Source organism: Micromys minutus (genome assembly GCF_963924665.1).
Source record: "Micromys minutus genome assembly, chromosome: X".
NCBI lineage: Eukaryota > Metazoa > Chordata > Mammalia > Rodentia > Muridae > Micromys > Micromys minutus.
Genome location: NC_137970.1, coordinates 127,806,550 through 127,833,256, shown reverse-complemented (window position 1 = coordinate 127,833,256; position 26,707 = coordinate 127,806,550). Strand labels below are relative to the sequence as shown.

General features: G+C 35.8%; 1 protein-coding gene and 1 pseudogene across 3 annotated transcripts in view; one reads left to right on the top strand and one right to left on the bottom strand.

The window, feature by feature from the left end:
• The window catches only part of BRCC3 (BRCA1/BRCA2-containing complex subunit 3), a 39,946-nt gene extending 13,498 nt beyond the window's left edge, over positions 1 to 26,448 (bottom strand). For both annotated transcript variants that reach the window (XM_080910871.1, XM_080910870.1), the window contains exons 1-7: positions 26,322 to 26,448; positions 25,715 to 25,731; positions 24,850 to 24,904; positions 19,443 to 19,562; positions 13,565 to 13,652; positions 12,928 to 13,016; positions 10,459 to 10,514 (exon numbers count right to left, since the gene is read on the bottom strand). In XM_080910871.1, coding sequence (XP_080766997.1) covers positions 10,459 to 10,514; positions 12,928 to 13,016; positions 13,565 to 13,652; positions 19,443 to 19,562; positions 24,850 to 24,904; positions 25,715 to 25,731; positions 26,322 to 26,444 — 548 coding nt within the window. In that variant the 5' untranslated portion in view covers positions 26,445 to 26,448. The remainder of the gene's footprint in view (positions 1 to 10,458; positions 10,515 to 12,927; positions 13,017 to 13,564; positions 13,653 to 19,442; positions 19,563 to 24,849; positions 24,905 to 25,714; positions 25,732 to 26,321) is intronic.
• LOC308415836 (high mobility group protein B1-like) lies at positions 897 to 1,538 on the top strand (annotated as a pseudogene). The gene has a single exon. The product of its transcript is annotated as a high mobility group protein B1-like (transcript).
• Positions 26,449 to 26,707: the final 259 nt, after the last annotated feature.

The window sequence follows — 26,707 nt, the reverse complement described above, 5'->3', positions numbered from 1 at the left end:
GGCATGAACTATCATGTTCAATACTAAGATTTTGTTCATAATATCCTACATAGTATAACTGTATCAGTTATAAACTTGAAAAATATTTTAAATCTTATAAGCTGTCTTTTCACTTTCTTAATATCTTTTAATGAACAAGTTTTATGTTTTACAAAATTGTCTATTTTTTTTGTTACTCATGTTTTGCTGTCACATCTGTAAAAAACAGTCACATTGCCAAACTCAATGTCATGAAGATTTACCCTATGTCTTCTAAGTGTTCATGGTTTTACCTCACACATTTATGTTACTGGCTTATGTGTAGCTAATTTCTATATATGCTGTGAGTGGGGGGGGGGTCCCAACTTTATCGTTCTATATAATTATCTATAGTTGTCAAAGCACCATTTAGAGAAAAAAATATCCATTCCTCATTTAATAACATTGGCACACTTGCTGAAAATTAATTTGGTTTTATTTTGGGTCTCTCAGTTCAATCCATTAGTCTATATCTATATTCTAGTATCATACTACATATGCAAGCTTTATAGTAAATTTTAAAAACTTATTTCTCCGATTTTTCTCCTTTTTATCAATATTGATATTTCATGCCTCTTGAAATTTTATAAAATTGCTTCCATGCCTGAAACAAAAAGAACCTTTGGAATTATATAAGTATTGCATTGATATCTTTTAGGGAGTATTATTTAAAAATACTATGTCTTTCAGTACATCACTGTATTGCTTAGTTTTGGTCATCTTGACAAAAGTTAACCTGAGAAGAGAGACCCTTAATCAAAAAACTGCCTTCGACAGCCATTGCAGTACATTGAGCTCCATAGAGACAGCGCCGGGGCAAGCGAGAACCGGACAGGCACTGGGCGACTCTGCGCCTCGAGGAGGAAAATCAACTAAACATGGGCAAAGGAGGTCCTAAGAAGACGAGAGGCAAAATGTCCTCATATGCATTCTTTGTGCAAACCTGCCGGGAGGAGCACAAGAAGAAGTACCCGGATGCTTCTGTCAACTTCTTAGAGTTCTCCAAGAAGTGCTCAGAGAGGTGGAAAACCATGTCTGCTAAAGAAAAGGGGAAATTTGAAGATATGGCAAAGGCTGACAAGGCTCGTTATGAAAGAGAAATGAAAACCTACATCCCCCCAAAAGGGGAGACCAAAAAGAAGTTCAAGGATCACAATGCACCCAAGAGGCCTCCTTTGGCCTGCTTCTTGTTCTGTTCTGAGTACCGCCCAAAAATCAAAGGTGAGCATCCTGGCTTATCCATTGGTGATGTCACAAAGAAACTAGGGGAGATGTGGAACAACACTGCCACGGATGACAAGCAGCCCTAGGAGAAGAAGGCCGCCAAGCTGAAGGAGAAATACGAAAAGGATATTGCTGCCTACAGAGCTAAAGGAAAACCTGATGCAGCGAAAAAGGGGGTGGTCAAGGCTGAAAAGAGCAAGAAAAAGAAGGAAGAAGAAGATGAGGAGGAGGATGAAGAGGATGAGGAAGAGGAGGAAGAGGAAGACGAAGATGAAGAAGAAGATGATGATGAATAAGTTGATTCTAGCGCAGTTTTTTTTTTCTTGTCTATAAAGCATTTAACCCCCTGTACACAACTCACTCCTTTTAAAGAAAAAAATTGAAATGTAAGGCTGTGTAAGATTTGTTTTTAAACTGTACAGTGTCTTTTTTTGTATAGTTAACACACTACCGAATGTGTCTTTAGATAGCCCTGTCCTGGTGGTATTTTCAATAGCCACTAACCTTGCCTGGTACAGTCTGGGGGTTGTAAATTGGCATGGAAATTTAAAGCAGGTTCTTGTTGGTGCACAGCACAAATTAGTTATATATGGGGACAGTAGTTTGGTTTTTTTTTTTTTTTTTTTCTTTTTTTTTCCGGTTTTTTTTCTTTTGGTTTTATTTTGGGTTTTTTTTTTTTTTTTTTCTTCTTCTTCATCTTCAGTTGTCTCTGATGCAGCTTATAAGAAGATAATTGTTCTGTTAACTGAATACCACTCTGTAATTGCAAAAAAAAAAAAAAAAAAAAAAAAATTGCGGCTGTTTTGTTGACATTCTGAATGCTTCTAAGTAAATACAATTTTTTTTATTAAAAAAAAAAAAAACTGCCTTCATCAGATTGGCCCGTGGGAACATAAGTGGAGGCAATTTCTTAATCAATGATTGATGTGGAAGGACCCAGTGTTGACTGTACTACTCCTGGGCAGATGGTCATGGGTGCTATAAAAAACAAAACAAAACAAAAAAAAAAAAAAAAAAAAAAAAACAGCTCAACAAGATAGTAAGCCAAACTCCTCCATGGCCTGCCCCCCCCCCCCTCTCTCTGTGTGTTCTTTTATTTCTTTTAGTAGTTTTTATTATTAGTGGTTCAAATTTCTCTTTCTCTTAGTTAAATTTTCTCTTACATATTTTACTAAATGTAATGTTCTTTTTAGTAAAATTATTTCCCAATCTTCTTTTGTGCACTGCTGATATATAAAAACAACTCATTTTGTGCTTTGAACACGAACCATGAAACTTTGCTTGTCTAATTTTGATGCTGAACCTGTTGTTCTGGCTAGAACTACCAGTTCAATGTTGAATAACAGTGGCAAATGTCTATCTTATTCTTTCTGTTTTTATGTGGCACATTTTTTATTGGTTAACAATGAGTGTAACATCTAATTTACAGTTTTAATAAATGTCAATAAATGCAGAAGTCCTCTTCTATTTCTAGTGCTCTAAAGGGGGGATTATAACAGATAGGGGGAAAAGGAATTTAACACATGTCCTATTAAGGAAAAGAATCCTATGAAAAAAAAAAGCTAGTGGTGGATCTGTGTCTGCTAGGACTTCAAGTCCATAAGACAGGAATGTATTAGGTAAATTAAAAAGAATGCTAACCATGAGTTCAGGCCTTTTGCCTCAATTCTCATATCTGTTATTAAGAATAAAACATTTCAGACAAGAGGACTCAGTCAAAAATGTATTAAATGCACACCATTATTAGGAAGTTCCAACAGGATCTCTTCCAGCAAAATGACAATGAATCAAGACCCCAGATAATAATATATATAACTCAGGAGAATAAGCAAACTAGTGGGGGCCCCCCTCCAAACCCTCTCACCCCTCATCTGAGTATCAGTTAAGCAGCAGGCCTAAAGGAGATATCACATCAAGATTGGATAGTTTTATGGAGTAATCCTTAAAATGTGGAGATCTCAAGTGTTTTCATACTATACCTAAGAGTTCAGAACTCAAGGAGGTACTAAAAGATAAATGAAAAAAATCTATTCAAAACCTCCTGCAAAAGCAAAAAGCAAAGCAAAAACAAAAATCTATGTAAAAAAAAAAAAAAGGAAAATCGACCCGGAAGCGACTTCAGGACGCAGAGCGGAGCCTGGCCCACCTGCCAGCCGGAAAGGCGGCTTGTAGAGGCTAAGCAACTGTGACCAGGAACAGATCTTAGGAACTTCTGCTTCCACCCGGAGGCGACTTCAGGACACAGAGCAGAGCCTGGCCCCACCTGCCACCCGGAACGGCGGCTCATAGAGGCTGAGCAACTGGTAAGTGGGAGACCTAGGCTGCTGGGGAGCAGAGGGATCTCTGCGGAGTGCACACGGAAAGTGCACCCCCTGCCTTGACCTGCCCTGTCCTCCCCGATCCAGTGACCGGGAACAGATCTTAGGAACTTCTGTTCCCACCCGGAGGCGACTTCAGGACACAGAGCTGAGCCTGGCCCACCTGCCAGCCGGAAAGGCGGCTCATAGAGGCTGAGCAACTGGTGGGTGGGAGACCTGAGCTGCCAGGGAGCAGAGAGATCTCTGTGAGTGCACACGGAAAGTGCACCCCCTGCCTTGCCCTGCCCCGCCCTGTCTGATCCATCGACCAGAAACAGAACTTTAGAACTTCTGTTCCCACCTGGCGACTCTGAGGCATAGAACAAGGCTCGACCCATCTGCCACCTGGACCAGTGGAGATCCAGGGACACAGACCAGATACAAGGGAAAGGCAAGAACATATCACTGACAACAAAATGGCAAGAGGAAAGCGAAAGAGTATATCCCAATAAAACCAAGACATCCTGGCAACACCAGAACCCAGCTCTCCCATAACAGCGAACATTGGAATTCCAAACACTCCAGAAAAGGAAGGCACAGACCTGATATCATACCTCAAGACGCTGATAGAGATAATTAAACAAGAACGGGAGGAAAAGCAAAAAGATTCAGAAGTTTTAAAGAGGAAACAAGAAAAACACTCAAAGAACTCAAAGAACTAGAGGAAAACAGAATCAAAGAGATGAAGGAATGGAAGAGGGAATTTAAAACGGAAATTGACACAATAAAGAAAACACAAAAAGAGATAACCCTAGAGGGAGAACACCTAAAAAAAAAAATCAAAATCACAGAAGCAAGCATTTCCAATAGATTAGAAGAGATGGAAGAGAGAATCTAGGGGGGCAGAAGACAACATTGTAAACATAGACAAAACAGCCAGAGAAGATGCAAGAAACAAAAAGTTCCTAACCCAAAATGTCCAGGAAATCCAGGACACAATGAGAAGACCGAACCTAAGGATAATAGGAATAGAAGAGGGAGAAGAATATCAACTAAGAGGCACAGTAAATATCTTCAACAAAATCGTAGAAGAAAACTTCCCTACCCTCAAGAATGAGATGACCACGAGCATAAAAGAAGCCTTCAGAACTCCAAATAGGTTGGACCAGAAAACAAATACCTCCCGACACATAATAGTAAAAACATCAAGTACCCAAAGCAAAGAAAGAATACTAAAAGCAGGAAGGGAAAAGGGTCAGGTAACATATAAAGGCAGGCCAATCAGACTCATACCCGATTTCTCAACAGAGACTATGAAAGCTAGAAGAGCCTGGACAGACATCATGCACACCCTAAGAAAACACAAGTGCCAGCCGAAGCTGCTATACCCAGCAAAACTATCAATCACCATCGATGGAGAGATGAAGATATTTCAAGACAAATCAAAATTTACACAATATCTGACCACAAACCCAGCACTACAACGAATTACAGGTGGAAAACCCAATACAATGAGGGAAAATACAGCCTAGTAAAACCAAGAAAACTCCTAAACAAGAAAACTAAAAGAAGAAAAAGACACAGACACAATTCAACCCACAAAAGCAATAATGGCAGGAAACAGAAAATACTATTCCTTGATATCTATTAACATAAATGGACTCAACTCCCCAATAAAGAGACATAGACTATCAGATGGATACATAAATAAAATCCAGCCCTTTGTTGCATACAGGAAACTCATCTCAGAGACAAAGACAGACACTATCTCAGAGTTAAAGGGTGGGAAAAAACTTCCAAGCAAACACCTCCAAGAAGCAAGCTGGAGTGGCTATTCTAATATCGAATAAAGTAAATTTCCAACCAAAAGTTATCAAAAAAGATAAGGAAGGACACTTTTTACTCATTACCCAGGAAATCTGTCAGGAGAAACTCTCAATTCTTAACATATATGCTCCAAATAAAAAAGCACCCACATTCATAAAAGAAATCCTACTAAAGCTCAAAAAATACATTTCACCCCACACAATAATAGTGGGAGACTTTAATACCCCACTCTCACCAATGGACAGATCATGGAAACAGAAACTGAACAAGGACACTGCAAAACTAGCAGAGACTTTGAACCAACTAGAATTAATAGATATATTCAGAACATATTATCCTAAAGTAAAAGAATACACCTTCTTCTCACCACCCCACGGCACCTTCTCGAAAATTGACCACATAATTGGACACAGAGCGAGCCTCAATCGATATAAGAAGATTGAAATACTCCCATGCATCCTCTCAGATCACCATGGTCTAAGGCTGGTCTTTAACAACAACAAAGACAACAAAAAGCCCACATACACATGGAAACTAAACAACACTCTGTTAAAAGATAGCAGGGTCAAACAAGAAATAAAAAAAGGAATTAAGGATTTTCTAGAATTCAACGAAAACGAAAACACAACATACACAAACCTATGGGATGCAATGAAAGCAGTACTGAGAGGAAAACTGATAGCGCTAAGTGTTTCCAAAAAGAAACTGGAGAGAGCTTACATCAGTAACCTGACAGCACAGCTAAAAGCCCTAGAACAGAAGGAAGCAGATATACCCAAAAAGAGTAGACGGCAAGAAATAATCAAAATTAGGGCAGAAATAGACCAAATAGAATAAAAAAGAACCATTGAAAAAAATCAACAAAACCAAGAGTTGGTTCTTTGAGAAAATCAACAAGATTGATAAACCCCTAGCAAGAATAACTAGAAGGCATAGAGCGAGTATACAAATTAACAAAATCAGAAATGAAAGTGGGGACATAACAACTGAAACTGAGGAAATTCAAGAAATCATCAGATCCTACTACAAAAACTTATACTCCACAAAACTGGAAAATCTGGAGGAAATGGATGAATTCCTAGACAGATACAAGATCCCAAAGTTAAACCAGGACCAAGTAAACCATCTAAATAACACTATAACACCTAAAGAAATAGAAGAAGTCATCAAAATCTCCCAACCAAAAAAAGTCCAGGTACAGACGGGTTCAGTGCAGAATTTTACCAGACATTTACTGGGGATATAACACCAATACTATATAAACTATTCCAAAAGATAGAATCAGATGGAATACTACCTAACTCATTTTTTGAGGCTACAATAACCCTCATACCTAAACCACACAAAGACCCTACAAGGAAAGAGAACTTTAGACCAATCTCACTTATGAACATTGATGCAAACATACTCAACAAAATCCTTGCAAACCGAATCCACGAACACATTAAAACGATCATTCATCATGACCAAGTAGGCTTCATCCCTGGGATGCAGGGATGGTTTAATATAAGGAAATCCACCAATGTAATCCACCATATAAACAAACTCAAAGATCAAAATCACATGGTCATCTCACTAGATGCTGAGAAAGCATTCAACAAAATACAACACCCCTTCATGTTAAAAGTCCTGGAAAGAACAGGAATCCAAGGTGCATACCTAAACATAATAAAAGCAATATACAGCAAACCAACAGCCAACATCAAACTTAATGGCGAGAAACTTGAAGCAATCCCACTAAAATCAGGGACTCGACAAGGCTACCCACTCTCCCCCTACCTATTCAACATAGTACTAGAAGTCCTGGCTGGAGCAATTAGACAGCAAAAGGAGATCAAGGGGATACAAATAGGAAAGGAAGAGATAAAAACATCACTCTTTGCCGATGACATGATAGTATACTTGAGTGACCCCAAAAATTCCACCAGAGAACTTTTACAGCTGATAAACAAGTTCAGCAAAGTGGCTGGATACAAAATTAACTCAAGCAAATAAGTAGCCTTCCTATACTCAAAGGACAAACATGTGGAGAAAGAAATTAGGGAAAAGGTACCCTTCACAACCGTCAGAAAAACTATGAAATACCTTGGTGTGACTCTAACTAAGCAAGTGAAGGACCTGTACGACAAGAACTTCAAACCTCTAAAGAAAGAAATTGAGGAGGATCTCAGAAAATGGAAAGATCTCCCATGCTCATGGATTGGAAAGATCAACATCTTAAAAATGGCCATCCTACCAAAAGCAATCTACAGATTCAATGCAATCCCCATCAAAATTCCAACCCAGTTCTTTAAGGAATTGGAAAGATCAATGTGCAATTTCATATGTAATAACAAAAGACCTAGAATAGCTAAATCCATCCTCAACAACAAAAAAACATCTGCGGGCATCACTATTCCTGACCTCAAGCTATACTACAAGGCAATTGTGCTGAAAACTGCATGGTACTGGTACAGAAATAGGCATGTGGATCAATGGAATAGAATAGAAGATCCAGAAATGAGCCCTCATGTATATGGTCACCTGATTTTTGACAAAGGAGCCATAAACATTCAATGGAAAAAGGACAGCCTATTCAACAAATGGTGCTGGTCCAACTGGCACTCAGCATGCAAAAGAATGAAAATAGACCCTTTCTTATCTCCTTGTACAAAACTCAAGTGTAAGTGGATCAAACATCTCCACATTAAACCAGATACACTGAAATTATTAGATGAGAAAGTAGGGAAAACCTTAGAACACATAGGCACAGGAGAAAATTTCCTGAACAAAACACCAATGGCTCAAGCTCTAAGGTCAAAGATTAACAAATGGGACTTAATGAGATTGCAAAGTTTCTGTAAGACTAAGGAAATTGTCAAGAAAACAAAAAGGCAACCAACAGAATGGGAAAAGATCTTTACCAACACCACATCAGATAGAGGCCTAATATTCAAAGTATACAAGGAACTCAAAAAGCTAGACACCAGAGAATCAAATAACCCTATTAAAAAATGGGGTACCGAGCTAAACAAAACGTTTTCAGTTGAGGAACACTGAATGGCCGAGAAACATCTGAGGAACTGCTCAACATCCTTAGCCATAAGGGAAATGCAAATCAAAACAACCCTGAGATTCCACCTCACACCAGTCAGATTGGCCAAGATCCAAAACTCAGATGACAGCAGATGCTGGCGAGGCTGCGGAGAAAGAGGAACACTTATCCACTGCTGGTGGGGTTGCAAACTAATACAACCACTCTGGAAATCAGTCTGGCGATACCTTAGAAAATTGGATATAGTACTACCTGAAGACCTAGCTATTCCACTTCTGGGCATATACCCCAGAGACACTTTAATACACAACAAAGATATATGCACCACAATGTTCATAGCAGCTCTATTTATAATAGCCAGAAGCTGGAAAGAACCCAGATGTCCTTCAGAAGATGAATGGATACAAAAATTGTGGTACATATACACAATGGAATACTATTCAGCCACCAGAAAAAATGACTTAACCAAATTCTTAAGAAAATGGCTGCATCTAGAGAATATCATCCTGAGTGAGATATCCCAGTCACAAAAGAACAGACATAATATGCAGTCACTGATATTGGGATGCTAACCCCAGAGGCTTACACTCCCCCCAGAAACAACTCACAGACTGTATGAAGTCCAAGAAATAAAGAAAATATATATATATACAAAACAAGAAGACTTTGACTATTTCCATGTTGCGTTTTGTTTTGCATGTACTTTACGCTCATTGTAACTAGTAGGTTTTCAATGCATACTGTCAAGTCCTTGAAAAAATCAAGTACTGACTAAAAAATATATTCAGAGTTTTATGTAAAAATTATTTTAATATCTGAAAAAAAAGTACTGACAAAAAATGTATAATTTTAAGCAAAAAAATGTTTAAAATCTGTACATTTATTTTTGTTTTGTAAAATAAAGTCATTTAAAAAAAATAAGAAAAAAAAAAGGAAAATCACAGTACACTAGTTCACATTAGTTAGCTGAAGAGGGAATAGCATTTACCTAATCATAATGATGAAAATTATTTTCTGTTAAAATTAGTCAACACACAAAACACATACAATGAAATTATGGTTATAATCCTGAGCACAGATGTTTGTAACTATGAAATTTTAATAATCATGAAGAGTCAAATCAATATAGTCTAATATCAATTGTAATACAATAAAAGGGCCAACTTCAGCTAGGTGTGGTAGCTCACATTTGCAAAGACCAACACAGAGGAGGCACAGGCAGGAGGATCATAAGCTCAGACTGGAGTAATATAAAAAGACCCTGTCTCAAAGCAGAAAAATAAAAAGCAAGCTTCATTAAAAATTAGAAAAGTAACAAATAGAAAAAAAGGTAACCACATCGTAGAGAATGGAAGTGGGATGGTATCAGTGACCATCATGTTTATTTGTAAGAGCAAGATAAAACAACAATAACAATAGAGTTTGGGTTGTTTGGTTTTTGGTTTGCTTGTTTGAGATAGGCTCTCACTAAATAGCCTTAGTTGGCCTGAAATTTATATAGATCCACCTGCCTCTGCCTCCTCTGTACTAGGATTAAAGGCATACACCACTATACCCAGGAATAGAGTGGCATGTTTTAATAAGGAAATTAATCTGTACAAAAATTTAAATGAAATACTGTAATTCTGAAAAGACTTTTATGTCAGGAAGGCAAGAGTTTCATCATCTCCATGGTAAATGTTTGCCTAGTATTAGTAAGGCCCTAGGGTCCATTCTTACCAACACTAAAAAAAGTTTATGTAGCAATAGAGAAGTATCTATAAAAATATCTAAATTTCCTAGCATTTGGTCTTTGTTTTGAATGCACCAGTGAAACAAAAACTAGCAGTGCAACACAATTTGGGAAATATGGCCCAAGACTATGGTGATATAGCTAAATAAAGAGACTACAGCTTCCTAGACTTTTACAATACCCAAACTGATAGATATTATATTTTTTCTCAGAGCTGTTAAATAGAGTACTATTAATATCTTACTAATGAAAAAGTTATGAAACAGAACCATCAATTCTATGACTAGGCATTAGTCCATCAATAATAACATCTTTGTTATACTTACTCTGAGCTCTTTTGGGCTTGTATGGATTGGAAACAAGTGTAGAGTACACGGCCAGTCTATTTTTTAAAAAGAAAAAATGTCATACACAAAAGGATTAATTTTTGTTATTAGTTTTTCCTGAGACATTAATATCAGGACATCTTTACAGAGTATATTAGTGTTAAATCTATAATTATACAGTATACAATGTATAATAATTGACTCAGTGTGGCAAGCATTTATCTTCAACCATTAAATCTCTTTTGTATTGGACATTTTATAGCAATTTAGTACACAGTTACCTAAAACTCAAAGGCTTTTATGGACATGTTAGGCCAAAGAGATGCAAAAAACTATAGGATATGTCACGATAAATCAATTTTTGAGAGAAGGATCATATACACAGTCAATACAAGTTGTATTGAGAATTCTGAAATTTTGGTTTCTTTAAAAAACACAAATATTATAAGAATATGTTTTCATTTTAATCTCAGGTGTGGGGATATAAGGTGCTTCACAGCAGTTGACTACAATTTGCCTCATGCTCTAGTAGAGGCATGGTTTTGCCAGCTGCAGATAGTATCCGCTATTGTGTGATATTTGGAATTCTGGAAATTTTTCGGAGGGCATATAAATGCTAGACCCCTAATGGGGATGGCTGGTGGTGGCTGGTCATTCGGGGGTGAGGTGTTGCAGTAGTTGTGCTCAAAAAAGAAATAACAGAAAAGAAATTAGATTCAGACATCCACCCCCATCCTTCTTTCTCTCCTATATAATGATAGTGGGTAAAAGTATCAAAGACTAGCTACAAGCAAAAAAGATATAAGAAGAAATATGATTCGAGATATCTCTCTTCCCCCTCTATCCTTCTTCCTCTCTTATCTAGTGATAGGGGATGAAACCAGGGGAGGCTTGGAAGTTAAGGATAAAAATGAGAAATTTGATTTCAAATGCTGTAGAGAAAAAAGCAGGTTACAAAGAAATGAATGTATCTTTTCAAGAAGCCAGGAAAATTTTATTGCAGCTGCTATCACTGGGATATACCCAGGTTTGCTCCCAGAAGGGATTTTCTGGGGGTTTTTTTTTTTTGTATGTTTGTTTGTTTTTTCTTTGTATATTTTGTTTGAAAAAAAGTTTGAAAGACTAGCAACATGTCACAACCAAACATCTGCTTAGGAGAAAGATTAACAAATATGAGGACCATGAAAGTGATTAACCTCATTTACTATTTATGATGAAAATAAACAAATTAAATGGTGAGAAAACCAAAAGCATTTCAAAACATTTTAAAGTTCCAGATATTGAATTCTAGTGTTCCTGGAAGAAAATGAATTTGTGGAACATAGTCATTATGAGAACACTCACATATCTTCTCCACACTATGGGCAAAACTCTATCCTTTAAAGGTCAAATTGCAAGGATTACTGCCAATGTCTAACTGGTTTCTTTGATGCCATTAATTTCACCCCTCCCACTCTAGTGAACACCCAAGAAACAACTCACAAACCATATGAAGCTCAAAAACAAAACAAAACAAAACAAAACAAAACAAAACAAAAAAAACAAAAAAAAAAAAAACAAAAAAACAAACAAAAAAAAAAAAAAAAAAAAAAAAAAAAACCAAAGGCCAAAAAGTGGAAGCCTCAGTCCTTCTTAGAAAAAAAGAAAAAAGTGTAAAGCACCCTCTCAGAGTGTGGTACACCTAGACCTTAAATCATTAATAATTCAAGAGCTAAAAATGCAGCCTTGTGGCAATTTTTGGTATTTAAAAATCATTATGTTTAATCTTTACACACCAAGAAAACTTTGACTATTTCCATGTTACGTTTTGTTTTATATGTACTTTATGCTCATTGTAACTAGTAAGATTTCAATGCATACTATCAAACCTTTAAAAAAATCAAGTACTGACAAAAATATATTCATATAATTTTATGCAAAAATGATTTTGAAAATCTGTACATGTATCTCTTTTTAAAAATAAAGTTGTTTAAATAAAAGACATAAAGTCACCCTCTAATGGCTTTCAAACTCAGAGACAAAGTAAAAGCCTTACAAGAACTAGTTCCCATTATATTTTGGGCTTCTTTAAGGGTAACCAAACCAGAATGCTTCTAAGAGAATAAAAAGCTGATGAAATAATGTAGTGCAATATAACTATAAAAATTAAGACTGAGGCAAACTGGAATACATTGTCATGGTCTTCCTCTCCCTACTATTGCCACACCTATTTCCTCAATATACCCTGAAAATGCAATTCACTTTAGTGTGCTTAGACTGGCTATTTCCTCTGCTAGGGATGATCTTTCCCCAAGAAATACCCAAGACTTGATTCCTTATCTTCTGGTCTTGCCTCAATAACCTTTCTCATTGAAAACTCCCCTGGTCATCCTATTAAAATTTGCAAAGAGATTTTTCTCTATTCTGTGTTTACTTTGTGTACACACACACAAACATGTCTGTGTATGCATAGACTTACACATATACTACCTTTGTGTTTTTGTCTTCTATGAAACAGGAAAAAATAAGTCCTACAAAGCCTTGATCCATCATTTGGTACATGGCTTGTGTACGAACATCTGAAATATAAATAAAAGCATTCTGGGCTTAGTGGCACAAACCTTTAATTCCAGTACTCTGGAGGCAGAAGCAGGCAGATCTTTCAGTTCCAGGTAAGGCTGGTCTACAAAGTATGTTCCAGGACAACCAGGGCTACCCAGTGAAGCCCCGTCTAAGGGTAGGGAGGGAGGAACCTTATTTAACAGATTTTATCCAAAGATAACAGTAATGTCTATCAATTATGTTAACATTCATATTCCATAGGTAAAATAGGGACATATTGTAATAATATGAATGTCAGAGCATATTTTCCAAGTTAAAGAAATATTATGAAAAGTTTGCTATTAAGTAGTAACTCTAAGCTGTTTAGCCCGAGTGGCCCTACTATGAAATATAGCATAGAAAAAATTGAAAACTTCAGCTACCCCCCAAAAACTTGATAATTTCCTCTAGACTAGAAGATAGGCTTTGGTAGTGACAAAAATATTTCTTAGAAGAAAAGCCTTTTGATGACCATGATATGAAATGGAGGAGAAATGATATTGATGTAAGAGAAATAAACACTTACCAACATGTGAAGGCCAAACAGTTATATGAGGGTGGGAATGATACCAGCCAACAACTCTCATGGGACGACCTGTAAGTTCAGCCAACCTGTATGTTTGTCAAGGTATTTTCAAAATAAAAAAAAAATCTTTATGTTTATAATAAAGGGTCAAAATACATAATTAAGGGTAAGATAAGGTTCATGCCAAAAACTTCCAATGTTATTCCTTAAAGCCAGTCTTTTCTTCAAACATAATTTGCATTTCCATTACATTGTCATATTCCAATTGTGCAAATGTTTGGTCATCTAAATCTTTCCATTCTCTACAAAGAAACTTATTTAAATCTTCAGAATTCTTTTATATTTTCAACTTGAGAATTGTCTGTTTTCTCTGTCTGCTCCCATTTTTGGTAAAGAAATATAATAAAAGTGTGTGTGTGTGTACATGTCTCGTGGTTCTCAACCTCCCTAATGATGCAATCCTTTAATTCCTCATGTTGTAGTGACCCCTAACCATAAAATTATCTTTTTGCTACTTAATAACTATAATTGTGCTTTATGAATTAGTTTAGTTTCTCCTACCTTGTAAAATGCTGCCTAGTTTTCCTACAAATTACCTATATTAAAATATAACCAATAATTGACATTTTGACCTAAATGAGTGTACCACATAATCTTGATTTACATATCCTTGATAGTAATACATTAAACACTTTTAAAATATTTATTGTCTGGTCATATTTCTTTTATAAAATAAGATCTATTTATTTTATGAATGATTTGCATGTATGTATATATGCACAAGTACCTACAGAGGTTTCTTGTTTTGAAAGAGAATTTAATGTTATATGAATAAAAATGTAATTGAGGATTGAGGAGGTTAAAAGCACCATCTGCTCTTGCAGAAGACCTGGGTTCAATTGCCAGAACCCACATGGCAGGTAACAGTGATCTGTAACTCCACTGCCTAGGAGATTTGATGCCTTTTTTCTGGCCTCCAAGACATTGTGTGCATATAGTACATAAATATGCACTCAGGCAAAACACCCATACACATTAAACATGCAATTGATAATGAAAGTGAAAAACCCTAAGTGAAATGCCACTGGTTCAAAATGGCCATTCTAACTGTATTGAGATGTATAAAGTTGGGGACTGGGCAATTGTTTGAATGGCTAGCTGAAACTACCTAGAGAGGTTTATGAGTTAAATTAAAATAAAGTGATTTAATTTCTTAAAAGAGAACACTGTCTATTCAGTTAATTGATTGGCTGGGTTTTCTGATATTTAATTTTGCTATTCTTTATACATTTCAGATATTAACTGCTTGTCTGAAATATAGCCTCTCCTACTCTGTGTATATGTGGGTACAGGTCATACAACTAGAAGTCGGACCACTAAAAGGGAAAAGAGGTGCTGAAAAGTATATGACGGGTAGCAAAACACATTGGGCATGAAAACAGAAAAGGCTAACTGAGGTACAGGAATATTAAAAGAAGGGGAAAGAGCAACAAAAATAAATTGTTTAAAGTGCAATACAGAAAACCAATTATATGCTAATTTTTAAAATAAAAATATTAAAAGAAATATATACTCAGGGGCTGGAGAGATGACTTAGTGGTTAAAGAGCACTGGCCATTTTTTCAGAGAACCGAGGTTTGATTCCCAGCATCCATAGAGCAGCTCACAACCATCTGTAACTTCAGTTCCAAGAGATCCAATTCCCTTTTCTAGTCTTCATGGGCACCAGGCACACATATAGCACAAACATATATGCAGGCAAAACAAACACATAAAATTAAGTATGTATATATGAGTGATGTGCACACACACACTACACACACTATATTTTATACAACTAAGTCTGAGGACCAATACAACAATTTTTGAACTAGGATCCTGCTATGTAGGCCAGACAGGCCTCAAATTTGGAATCCTCCTGCCTCTTCTTGTCCCATGCTGAAATGACAGATGGGACCACCAGACCTAGCTTAAATCTGTTTTTAATGTTTAGCTATAGACTGAGAATAATGTTTCACATGGCAGTGAAGAGTAGATGTGGCACTCTGTGTAAGATGTTTAAATAACTCTGTGCTTTCAGTAGTGCTTGACAAATTGTAACTATGATAGTGAAGTACAGTCATGTGTACCCAGCTATTACCTGTTTGGGAATGAACTAGTTTCCACTTGAATATAAGTAATCTCATTAATAAACTGCCTTTTCATAACTATAAAAATCTTATATGGGCAGTTATTTGTTTTTAAAATATACAGAATGACAATGTTCAATAAATAGGAAACAAAAGTAAGCCTGTGAGATGACTTCCAGACTACACAAGAATATGGAAGGAAAACTGAAGTCAAGCATGGTGGACTTAAGTGAATCATTAAGTTTGGTAACTTTCAGGGCAGAGAACATCTTCAAAGGGATAGATAGAACCCTACATAAGTCCCTTGAGTCACACTTGAGTACTCCACAGGACACAGAGAAACACAAGTATGAGAGAAGGACCTCAGGTCTAAGAAAAAGTAACTGCCCCTTACAAAAGTGATGCTAAGTAACTACATGTCCCTGGGAAGCAGGATGGGAACGAGGAGTTGTTTCCCCCTACCCAAACCCTGCTAGGGTAGAGTCTCATCTTTAGAGGCAGGGGACAGAGTGCTTAGAAGGGTCCTGCCTTAGAAGTGAAGAAAACTTCCTATACTCAGTTATTCTGCTCCACACAGTTCACCATGAAAAGGCTCACATGTTCTCCAAGTTGCTTAACATCAATCTTGGAAGTGAGCTCATGGATCTACATAGAGCAATACAGAAAAACCCAGAGGATAAGGACATTAAACCCCACATATTGTCAGAGATACGAAGCAGCAAGAAATGTAAGGTACAGAGATGAACACATTTGTAATCGTCAAGGGTTAGTAGTGGCAGAAAAAAGTTGGGTGCAGGTATGAAAAGGTAGAATGAGAAAATAGTTTTATATCTTTAAAACTTTTATTATTATGTGTATGATTTGTTCTACCTTTAAGTAGGTTCTAAGGATATAATTCAGGTCACTAGGCTTCTGTGGAAAGCACCTTTACACATGTAACTATTTTAACTATCTTGCTGGACCCCAGTTTTGAAAGTTGATTATTTCATTAGTTGGTGTTATATATATATATATATATATATATATATATATATATATATATAATGTCATGTGACAAAGTCGCACAGAAATATAAGTATTCTATCACTGTCAATTTCCTGGCTTCTTTTTATGCCATAAATTTTGTAAGATAGAGCCTATAGGTAAAATACGTCAAAGTTACAAAGACTTTCTCTGTATTATTTTTGTAAATTCTAATGGAGTTATAAAGATTTCAGACACAGAATTTTTATAAATATAAAGGGCAGTCAGGATTAATAAGTTAATATAAAAAGAACCACAATTATATGAGAGAACACATTTATACTTACCCTAAGTAAACAGGAAAAAAACCTACCACCCTTCTCACAAAAAGATAGTTTTCATAATACATAAAATACCTATATTATTGAAAATGATTATCAAACCAATAGAAAAACAAACAAAATAACCAAATAATTTTGTAAAAAATATTATTGGCTCTTAAAAATGAAAACCTAATTTTAAGCTGCATATAATGGTACACATCTTTTATCACAGAGGTAAATGGATCTCTTTGAGTTTGAAAGCAAACTGGTCTACACAGTGAGTTCCAGGCCAACAAGTTACATAGAAGAAATGAAGCTATTTTATTTTTGAAAGTCTTACTATATAGCCCAGGCTGGCCTATACCTTGTACATACTGGGACTTTAGGCATGTGTCATCATACTCTATTTTGCTGGGTGCATTAGCAATAATGAAACAGAGAAGAATTATATAGATGAGGTATCACATTTGGGGGCCTGTCATGTCACTCAAGTCCCAGCTTCATACAGACTTGGAACCATGTAGTAGCTGACAACCATCTTGCTTTGTAGATCTTCATAAAGTAATTGATGACATTTGTAGCCAAGTTTTTGTTCTCTATAGAGATTATCACATTGTTTGGAATTCAATAGAATGTGTATATATGTGCATATTCTAGAAAATGTTAGCAAAGTTTTCAAAGTTTTGGTTGGTAATAATATATCTGATGAAGAAGTACCTCAACAATTGAATCAGTTGAATTCTTGAATTAATTCCTTCAATAAAAAACCACACAAAAACTGAAATGCAAGAAAGATGAAATCAAGTAGGCCATGTTAGAAGAAACTGTAGATAATCCTTCCATCCTAGTATGGGATTTTGATTGGCAATTAAAGCTTGTAAGTTCTGGTGACAGAGTTGCTACACAGGGGCCGGAAAAATGGCTTAGTGGCTAAGAGTCTATAATGTGTTTGCCAAAGCTGTGGGTTTGGTTCCCAGCATCCATATCAGGCAACTCAAAACTGCCTGTAACTCAGCTCTAAGGGATCCAATGTCCTCTTCTGGACTTTTTAGGCACCTTTACTCATTTTTAAGATTGTTACATTACAAATATCACCATGATGTAAAATGAAATAAACTATATTTTATTAACATAAGTAAAGCTTTAGACTCTTAACAAAATTTGTAGAAGTGGCTAGTAAGATGGCCATGCAGTTTAAATATCCAGAAATGATGAATACCAGGGCTATCATGTTTCAATGCTTCAACTGATACAGCAGAGTGACTACTGTGTGTTCAGAAACCCTGTAATGGCTAAACAAATAATGGGTCTGGATAGATGGCTTAGTGGTTAAGATTATTTGTTGCTCTTGAAGAGAGGACACAGGTTCAGTTCCCAGCATCTATGTGGTGATTCACAGCCATCTATCTCTAACTATAATTCCTGGGGATTTAATGACTTCTGACCTCTGCAGGCACCAAGTACATAAGTGATGCAAAAACATACTTTCAAGCAAAATATCCATATAAATAAATCTCAACTAAAAAATGAAAACAAATGCTAGAATGGCTATAAGGGAAAGGAACTATTGTTAGTAGGAGTGTAAACTGGTACCATGATGATGCAAATCAGTATGAAAGTTCCTCAAATATATAACTCAAATATAACTACAGTAAGACCCGGCTACACCATACCCAGACACATACTCCAAAAATTCTATAGCCTACTACTGAGATACTTGTACACTCATGTTCATTGCGTTCTATTCACAATAACAATGAAACGTAAGCAGCCTAGATGCCATCAATCAGTGAATGGATAATTAAAATATGGTACAAACACACAACAAAATTATTATTGAGCTCTTAGAATTTGTAAGTAAACAGTCAGAAAACACTAATGAATGAGGTAACCCAGACCCAGAAATACAAACAGCATATGTTATTTTTCATATTTAGATCCTACCATTTACCTTTTACATATGTTTATTTTCGTGGGAATAAAGGTGTGTAGACATGAGAAAACCACAAAGAGATCCATGAGGGGTAGGAATAGGGCTTTAAGAAAGCAAAATAATAGAAAGCAGGGTAATAGAACCTTTCTGTATAAGCAGAAAGAAAATACTTAGGACAGATTTAAGTTGGTGGCAGGGTAAGGGAGCAGGGAGATGATGGAATAGATTGAATAAGGGAAGTCGACTGAAAGTAAGAATGTAGAAAAATATCATATAAAAACTTGCTACTTTGTAACTTTGTAGTGTAAATGTAGAAAATGTTTTTTAAAAACAATACCTGAATACATGCACACAAATGGGGGGATAGGGGGAAATGGGATTTTTCCAAATAATTGATCTAAAGGGTAGATATGAAGACAGGGGAATATTCACCTGGGAGAAAATTTATGAAACCACCTAAAGTAAGATTATAGCAATTACATTGGTTTGGCCCAGAGACTACAAAGTATCTAATGTATTATTAAGGATATTTCTGCCTCTGTTGAGGCTGCAGACAGCTGCTCTGGAGAAATTTCCACACGGTCCTTTCTCTTGTCAGAACGCCGCAAGATGATGACAGAATGTATATGGACAATTCTGATAGTATCCATCTAAAGGAAAATTTATAGAAATGGTTATTAGTTCTGTCTTTGGCCAATAACACTTCTTTACGCAATTTCCTATAGTTATAGGGTTATATTTTATTAAAGTAGCAGTAGAAAATTTCACTTTCAAAAACTGAGGCTTTTTTATGAATGACGATGCGATGTTTTTATTTAATAAATTATTTTTTTTGAATTTTTGAGACAGAGTTTCATGTAGTCCAGGTAGGCTTCCAACTTGCTATTATGGTTTGGGATGGGCTTGAACTCATGATCCTCCTACCTCTGCTTCCCAAGTGCTAGAGTTATAGGCATGCATCACTATTCCCAGTAAATAAATGTTTTAAATGCACCATATCCAAATCAAGATATATACTTTAGAGTATTTAGGTCAAGAATGTACTCTTTGAATATTCATCTAAGTTGTACAAAATGCATTATCATATGAAGGAACATAAAATAATGTTCAAAAGGAAAGAAGTATGGTTAAGGAGACAGTATTATGCATGAAACTACACTAAAATAATGGAGACAATTGGTGCTAGAAGAACTGAGAAGACTAATTAGAAAAAATATCCATAAAAAGGCAGGCAAATGTATGTATTTGTTGATTGCTGTGTGTGGACATATAGAATTTCTATAGTTGCCAAATAGGTATATGAACTACAAAAAAGGTATAGCGTGAGTAAAATGTTTAGGAGATTTTCAGAGTTTTTGGTGGAATGGCAAACAGTAAGAGCTAAGAAGAGACAGAATGAAAAAACGTACAAAGTTTTTAATATCATGAAGTGGCTTACAGGATGAACAGGAAGAAAGAAAATTAAATATGGCAATTTTTTCAAGTAGTATTGTAGCTTAGGCTCAAACAGAATCAGCTGGGAATCAACAAAACTTTGCTAAGGTAACAAAAAAAGATATGGAGGTTGAGACCAGAGGTCTTAACCCTAAATCAAGAGAGGCACCCACATTTAGAATATTGTAGAGTAAAGGGAAGAAGAGACAAAGAAGACATAAAGAACAGTGAAATGGTTCCAGTTTGGGGTAAGGGCAGGGAGTGGCTTTCAATACCAAGTGAAAAGACAAAGATGAAATCTGAAAGCAAGTTTTTGAAGTAAGCTATGATCTCTCTTCTGTACAATACAGAAGCCATTAGGCACAGCTCTTAAAATGTATCAAATCTAATGTTTTAAATGAGCCATAAACGTAATAACCACTGTGATTTAAAAAGGCTTACTAGGAGCTAGAGAGATGGCTCAGTGGTTTAAAGCACTGTTTGCTCTTCCAGAGGTCCAACTCGATTCTCAGCAACCACATGGTGGCTCACAACCATCTGTAATGGGATATGATGCCCTCTTCTGGTGTGTCTGAAGATAGTTACAGTGCATTCATCATATATATATACACACACAAAATATATTAATATATAAAATATAAAAGTAAATAAATAAATAAATCTTTAAAAGTCTTACTAAAAAGGGAAAGTTTAAATATGGGCCTTGGATTCCTGTTCTTTCCAGGACTTTTAACATGAAGGGGTGTTGGATTTTGTCGAATGCTTTCTCAGCGTCTAGTGAGATGACCATGTGATTTTGGTCTTTAAGTTTGTTTATATGGTGGATTACATTGATGGATTTCCTTATGTTAAACCATCCCTGCATCCCAGGGATGAAGCCTACTTGGTCATGATGAATGATAATTTTGATGTGTTCTTGGATTCGGTTTGCAAGGATTTTGTTGAGTATTTTTGCATCAATGTTCATAAGTGAGATTGGTCTGAAGTTCTCTTTTCTTGTAGGGTCTTTGTGTGGCTTAGGTATGAGGGTTATGAAGTCCAAGAAATAAAGAAAACAAAAAATATACATATATTCACAAAACAAGAAGACTTTGACTATTTCCATGTTGCGTTTTGTTTTGCATGTACTTTACGCTTATTGCAACTAGTAGGTTTTCAATGCATACTGTCAAGCCCTTGAAAAAAATCAAGTACTGACTAAAAAAATATATTCACATGGTTTTATGTAAAATTTATTTTAATGTCTGAAAAAACAGTACTGACAAAAATGTATAATTTTAAGCAAAAAATGTTTAAAATCTGTAAAAAAAAAAAAGGGAAATTGAAAAGAATGTGAAATATCTCAACATTTCTTAAATATTGACTACATATTGAAATAATTCTTTTCATATTAGATCTAAATGAAATATACTCTTATATTAACTTTATTTTCATCCTTTTACTATAGTTACTTATAAAAAAAGTGTGACTGTAGTTAAAAGAATAGTCAACATTTTGGTAAGAAAAACAATACAGAATAGACAAAATCAAGAGAAAATATAATTTGCAAAAATGTATTGATTATTCTTTTAATAAAATGTTGCTCAAGGAATAACCTGTTATTTCTGTTGTTTGATAAGGTCTTATAGTCTAGGATGATCTGCAACTTACTTTGTACCTTAGGTTAGCCTTAATTTCACAATAATCCTTCTGCTCCAACCTCTTTAGTGCTGAGATTACAAGTGTGAACAACTACATCTGGTTTTATAATTTGTTGAAAATACAACACAGATAGCTCTACAGAGTTTGTATCTCAGAAGATTGTTATGCTTTTGTATTTTTCAGTTACTTGGAGTTCCTATATATCATGTGTTCCTATTTTATGGTTCAGTGGCTTTCAAAGATTCTCCCTTCTGTGTAAAATTTTTAAAAATATTCTGTACTTTCATATTAAGTTCTTGATCATATTATGAATATATAATCATTTTCTCCTGTATATGTATTCTTTCATAATCATTATGCACTTATTTTTCCTAGAACATAAACTGTGTCATAATTATTTTCAAATTTTTCTCCTCTATTAGAATGCAGGCTTCTCAGAAACAGAGACCACACTTCATTTATGCTTTCTCATTAGTAACTAGTACAATGTGTGGGAGACATAGAGAAGATAAAAAATAAAATTAGGAACAGAGACAGATGCATACATAGCCTCTCAAAGAATAACAAGACAAATAACTGACTTTTCAATAGGAACTATGAAATCCCAAAGATTACATCTTAGAATACTAAAATAGATGCAAACCAGGAATTCTATAGTCAAAGGATGTATCCTTTAAACTGCAGACAAAATAAAAAAAAGACATCTTCAGATGTACAATAGAGGGAATTATAAAAACAGAAATGTTACAGTTCTTCAGAAAGGTAATTCCAGAAAATTTAAAAAAAGGTAAGTGCCATAAAAATATTTATATAAACACAATGAATACAGAGTATACAAAACAGTAGTAACAATGTTAAAGCATATATGTATGTGTGTATTATATATGTGTATGTGTGTTTGTCTGTGTGTAATTAAAAGGTATGACAATAATCCAAAAGGGTAGAGGATATAAATTAACATAACAAATGTTCTAAAATTTTATTATGAATACTCCAACTTATAATTATTTAACCAAGAATTTTTCAACTTTATATTGATGGGGAGGTGGTATATATTCGATAGAAATTATACTTTAAATTTGAATCTTCTCCTGGGCTGGTGATAAACATGTAGCCTAATAAATTTTTTTGATGCTGAGCTATTTTTAGTGAACCATGCAATCATGAAGATAAACAACTGATAATGCATAGTATTCTAGGATGTTTGGTACATTAGGTGTATAATACACCTGGGTGTATGATATTTTCAGCTTACAGTAAGTTTATTAAGATATTACAAAACTGTATTATTGGAAAAACAGTAAAAATAGTTCTATTACTCTTAACAAATGAAGAATACATATTGAAATGTGTAGGATAACCACTAAAAATAAATGACTATTATAACTAATAAATGAGGGCCAAAATAGAATAATGAAATATATTTACATAACTCAAAAGAGGGCAAGAAAAGAAAAAAGAGTAAGACAAAAGCAAGAAAGTGGTAATTTAAATTCATATGTAAATTAGTAACTATTAAAAACAACTGAAACTCCAAATAAAAAGATCATAACATTTAGATTTTTAAGCTAATAAGAGCTATAAATATCAGCATAAAGACACGCTAAAATTAAGGGGAAAACGTTTACAAAAGAGTAGTGACCAAAAGGATATATAAAATTAAAAGGTAAGTTTTTGTTCCTTTTCAAAAATGAGAGTGATTTAAGTATATTTGTAGCCTAATACATAGGAGAAGTGTTATGGTTAATCTAGGTTGTCAATTTGGTTGGGTTGAGTAGGTTCTAGATAGAGTAAGATTAGAGACGCTCACTGTTGTTGTGCCTGTTCCAGCATTTTCAAAGATTTGCAGGAGTCTCTGGATTTGGATTCTCCATGAAATAGTCTGTGATTCCAAGTGGAATTAAGGGAAAAGACGAGCAATCCTGCCAGGGCAGGCTAGCTCCATCCTTCCTGAGCTAGTACATGTAGCACTGTATCTATCACCCATAGCCACCAGACCCCATAGCCTTCAGCCATCCACTGAAGGTGCACACCAGCTAAACTCCTGGGAGTTTCTAGGCCTGCAGTAGAACTGCAGCATTTATCCTCCTTGAGCTGAGGCTTTCAGCTTCTCAGTTTAGCATGTATGGAATTATCCCACTCTCCAGCAAGCAGAGAGCTAATTTTGGATCATCCAGGCCCCCAACTGGCTAACAAATCCTATAAATTCCCTTTTGTAAGAAAGAGATCTCAATTCTATCGCTTCTGTTCCTCTAGAAAATTTTCATACAGGAAGAAAGGAGGCTATAGTGAAGGAATTTGTATATAAAGATAGTAAGGAAGTAGATGCTTTGCCCAGTTTAAAAAAGGGATAAGAAACAATTACTATTAGTGTATTTTACAGAATCCTTGGGCTCTAATACATTGAAGGAAAATCTAACTAGTTTTATACAATTAGCATAAAGAATGGCAGGAAAACTAGGGTGGAAATAAACACTCAGGAGAAAAGCCTAAAAATCACAACACCATGGATAGATTGCCCATGAAAAGTATAAATAGACTATGAGGATTGGGTAAAGAGGTAACAAGAAATATGAACCAAATTCCAAAGTCTTAGGACATAGGCTTGAAAACAGGTAGAAACTGCAAGGAGAAGAGTAATGTTGATCAGATTTGTCCTGTTGAACAAATAAAGTTCCTACAAAGAACAGAAACTAACTAGGTCCCACTCTAACAAGATTTTTTTCATCTGATTTTAGTAGGGAAAAAAACATACTGCACAATTACAAAGTGGATTAATATCCTGGCTGAAGTCATCAAACAGACCGCAGAAATTTCTCCCCAACAACAAATTTTGACCATGCAGAATTTTATCATACTTACCTTTTCTGGAACTGTGCGAATTTCAGTTCCAGTGTATGTAAATTTGGAGTCACTCCTATTGGAGATAGATTAGAAAAGAGAGGAATTGGGGTTTGGAATAGAAAATGGAGTCAAGGAAAAATAAGATGAACAGCTTTTGCAATGTAACCTTAGCTGAAACAGGAGAGGAAGGGAAACAGAGTAGATTCCAGGTTTTAAAGAGGCAGCTTGATAAACAATAAGCTCTGCTTTGCAGTTTAAACAAAAGGAACCCAGATGTTTTTCCATCTCTCAAGCTTTAAAACTACTATGAACCTCTAGGATCTGTAGGGTTCACAGGGTTGGGGTGGAAATTCACTGATGATTTAGATGGGTGATAGGTCAACAAGGGAAAAGTCTCTAAATACGTAGGCATTATTTGCCATGAGGAAAAGTTAGTGGCCTATCCCTGGTGTTTCAGGAAAGAGAGATATAAAACACATAAAGCAAGGAAATGGAAAGTAATAAAACCAAATGTTGAGTAGATTGATAGTCATTTTTAACAAGTTGCCATTATTCCAATCGACTCATTTAACTATCATGTAGTAATCAATTAGGCTCCTGAAGCTCCAACAAAATTCTATTTATAAAAACTTTTACAGATTCACTTATGATGTTGGTTCCTTTAAACAGATTTTCCATATAGGAGCATATATATTTTAAATAAAAATTATGCTATAAGATTAAAATGAATCTTTAGGATAGTTGTAGAATTCAGATTATTGTGAAGTATCTCTATACTGTTAAGATTAAGATTAAACATGCAAATACTGTTACCAAAGTTGCTGTAATTCTTCACTAAGAATCAGTAGAGATTATAATATGATGTAAACAAATATTGTCTTACCTTATGTCATCATTCAACTAGAGTAGGAAAGAGCAGAAAACATTAATGACACATTTATTTAGTTATAGGGATGCAGATTTACACGAAAATTAGGCCATATGCTCACACATATGAAAGACTGAGAATTCTTTCTGAGTACATTAAAGCTACACTGTATTTCCTCATCTACTTTCAAATATCTGTAACATTTAACCACAACAGAGACTTTGGAGTCCATGAAACCCTTCTGTTATGAGTTCTTTGCTGTACTTTAAAATGCTTTAGTGATAGAAAGCTCTGCTTCTCATGGGAAAAACTGGCGGTAAGACACAAGGCTGTAACCATGGGCTACTTGTTTCCTAATACCTGGATAACTCATACCAAAATACGTTTCTGGCCTGGTTTGCTGTTTTAATCACTAGTATAACCCACATCCCCATGAGTTCATGCAGACCGTTGAGGGTTTACAGGAACGTAAGCATGGATCAGAGTGCCAGAGAAAAAGTACCCCACGACAGCATTAGAAAACTCAAAGGATCTAAATCACGTTCCTATGGCCTCCCTGCTGCCTCAGGGACCACTGGGTACTGATCAGCAGGATTTCAGCCAAGTTGGCCGACCTACTCACCTCCCCTATACATAGACCCATCACCTCCTCCTTTTCTGTGCTCAAAGCATGGTTGAGACAAACTAGGAAAGCGTCAGACTCAAGATGAACCGCCTGCACAGCTTGCACCACCTGCACCGCCATCTTCTTTCTACTCACGTCCGCCAAGGGCGTACAGCCGCTTGTCCAACCCCTCAGACGCAGCCTTACTAGCCCTGCGCTCAACGCTCCGCCCAGCCCAGGCCTAGGAACGCGGGTTTCACAGGGGCGGAGCCTGGGGCTCAGAGGCGGTGCCCGCCTAGCAGCACCTAGGAGACACCCGGGTTGGTCTTGGCTATCGAAGCAGTGGGACATAGGGTGGTGGCTGGCGGAGGAGGTCTACGCCAAAGCCTGGGCAGCTAGCTGGG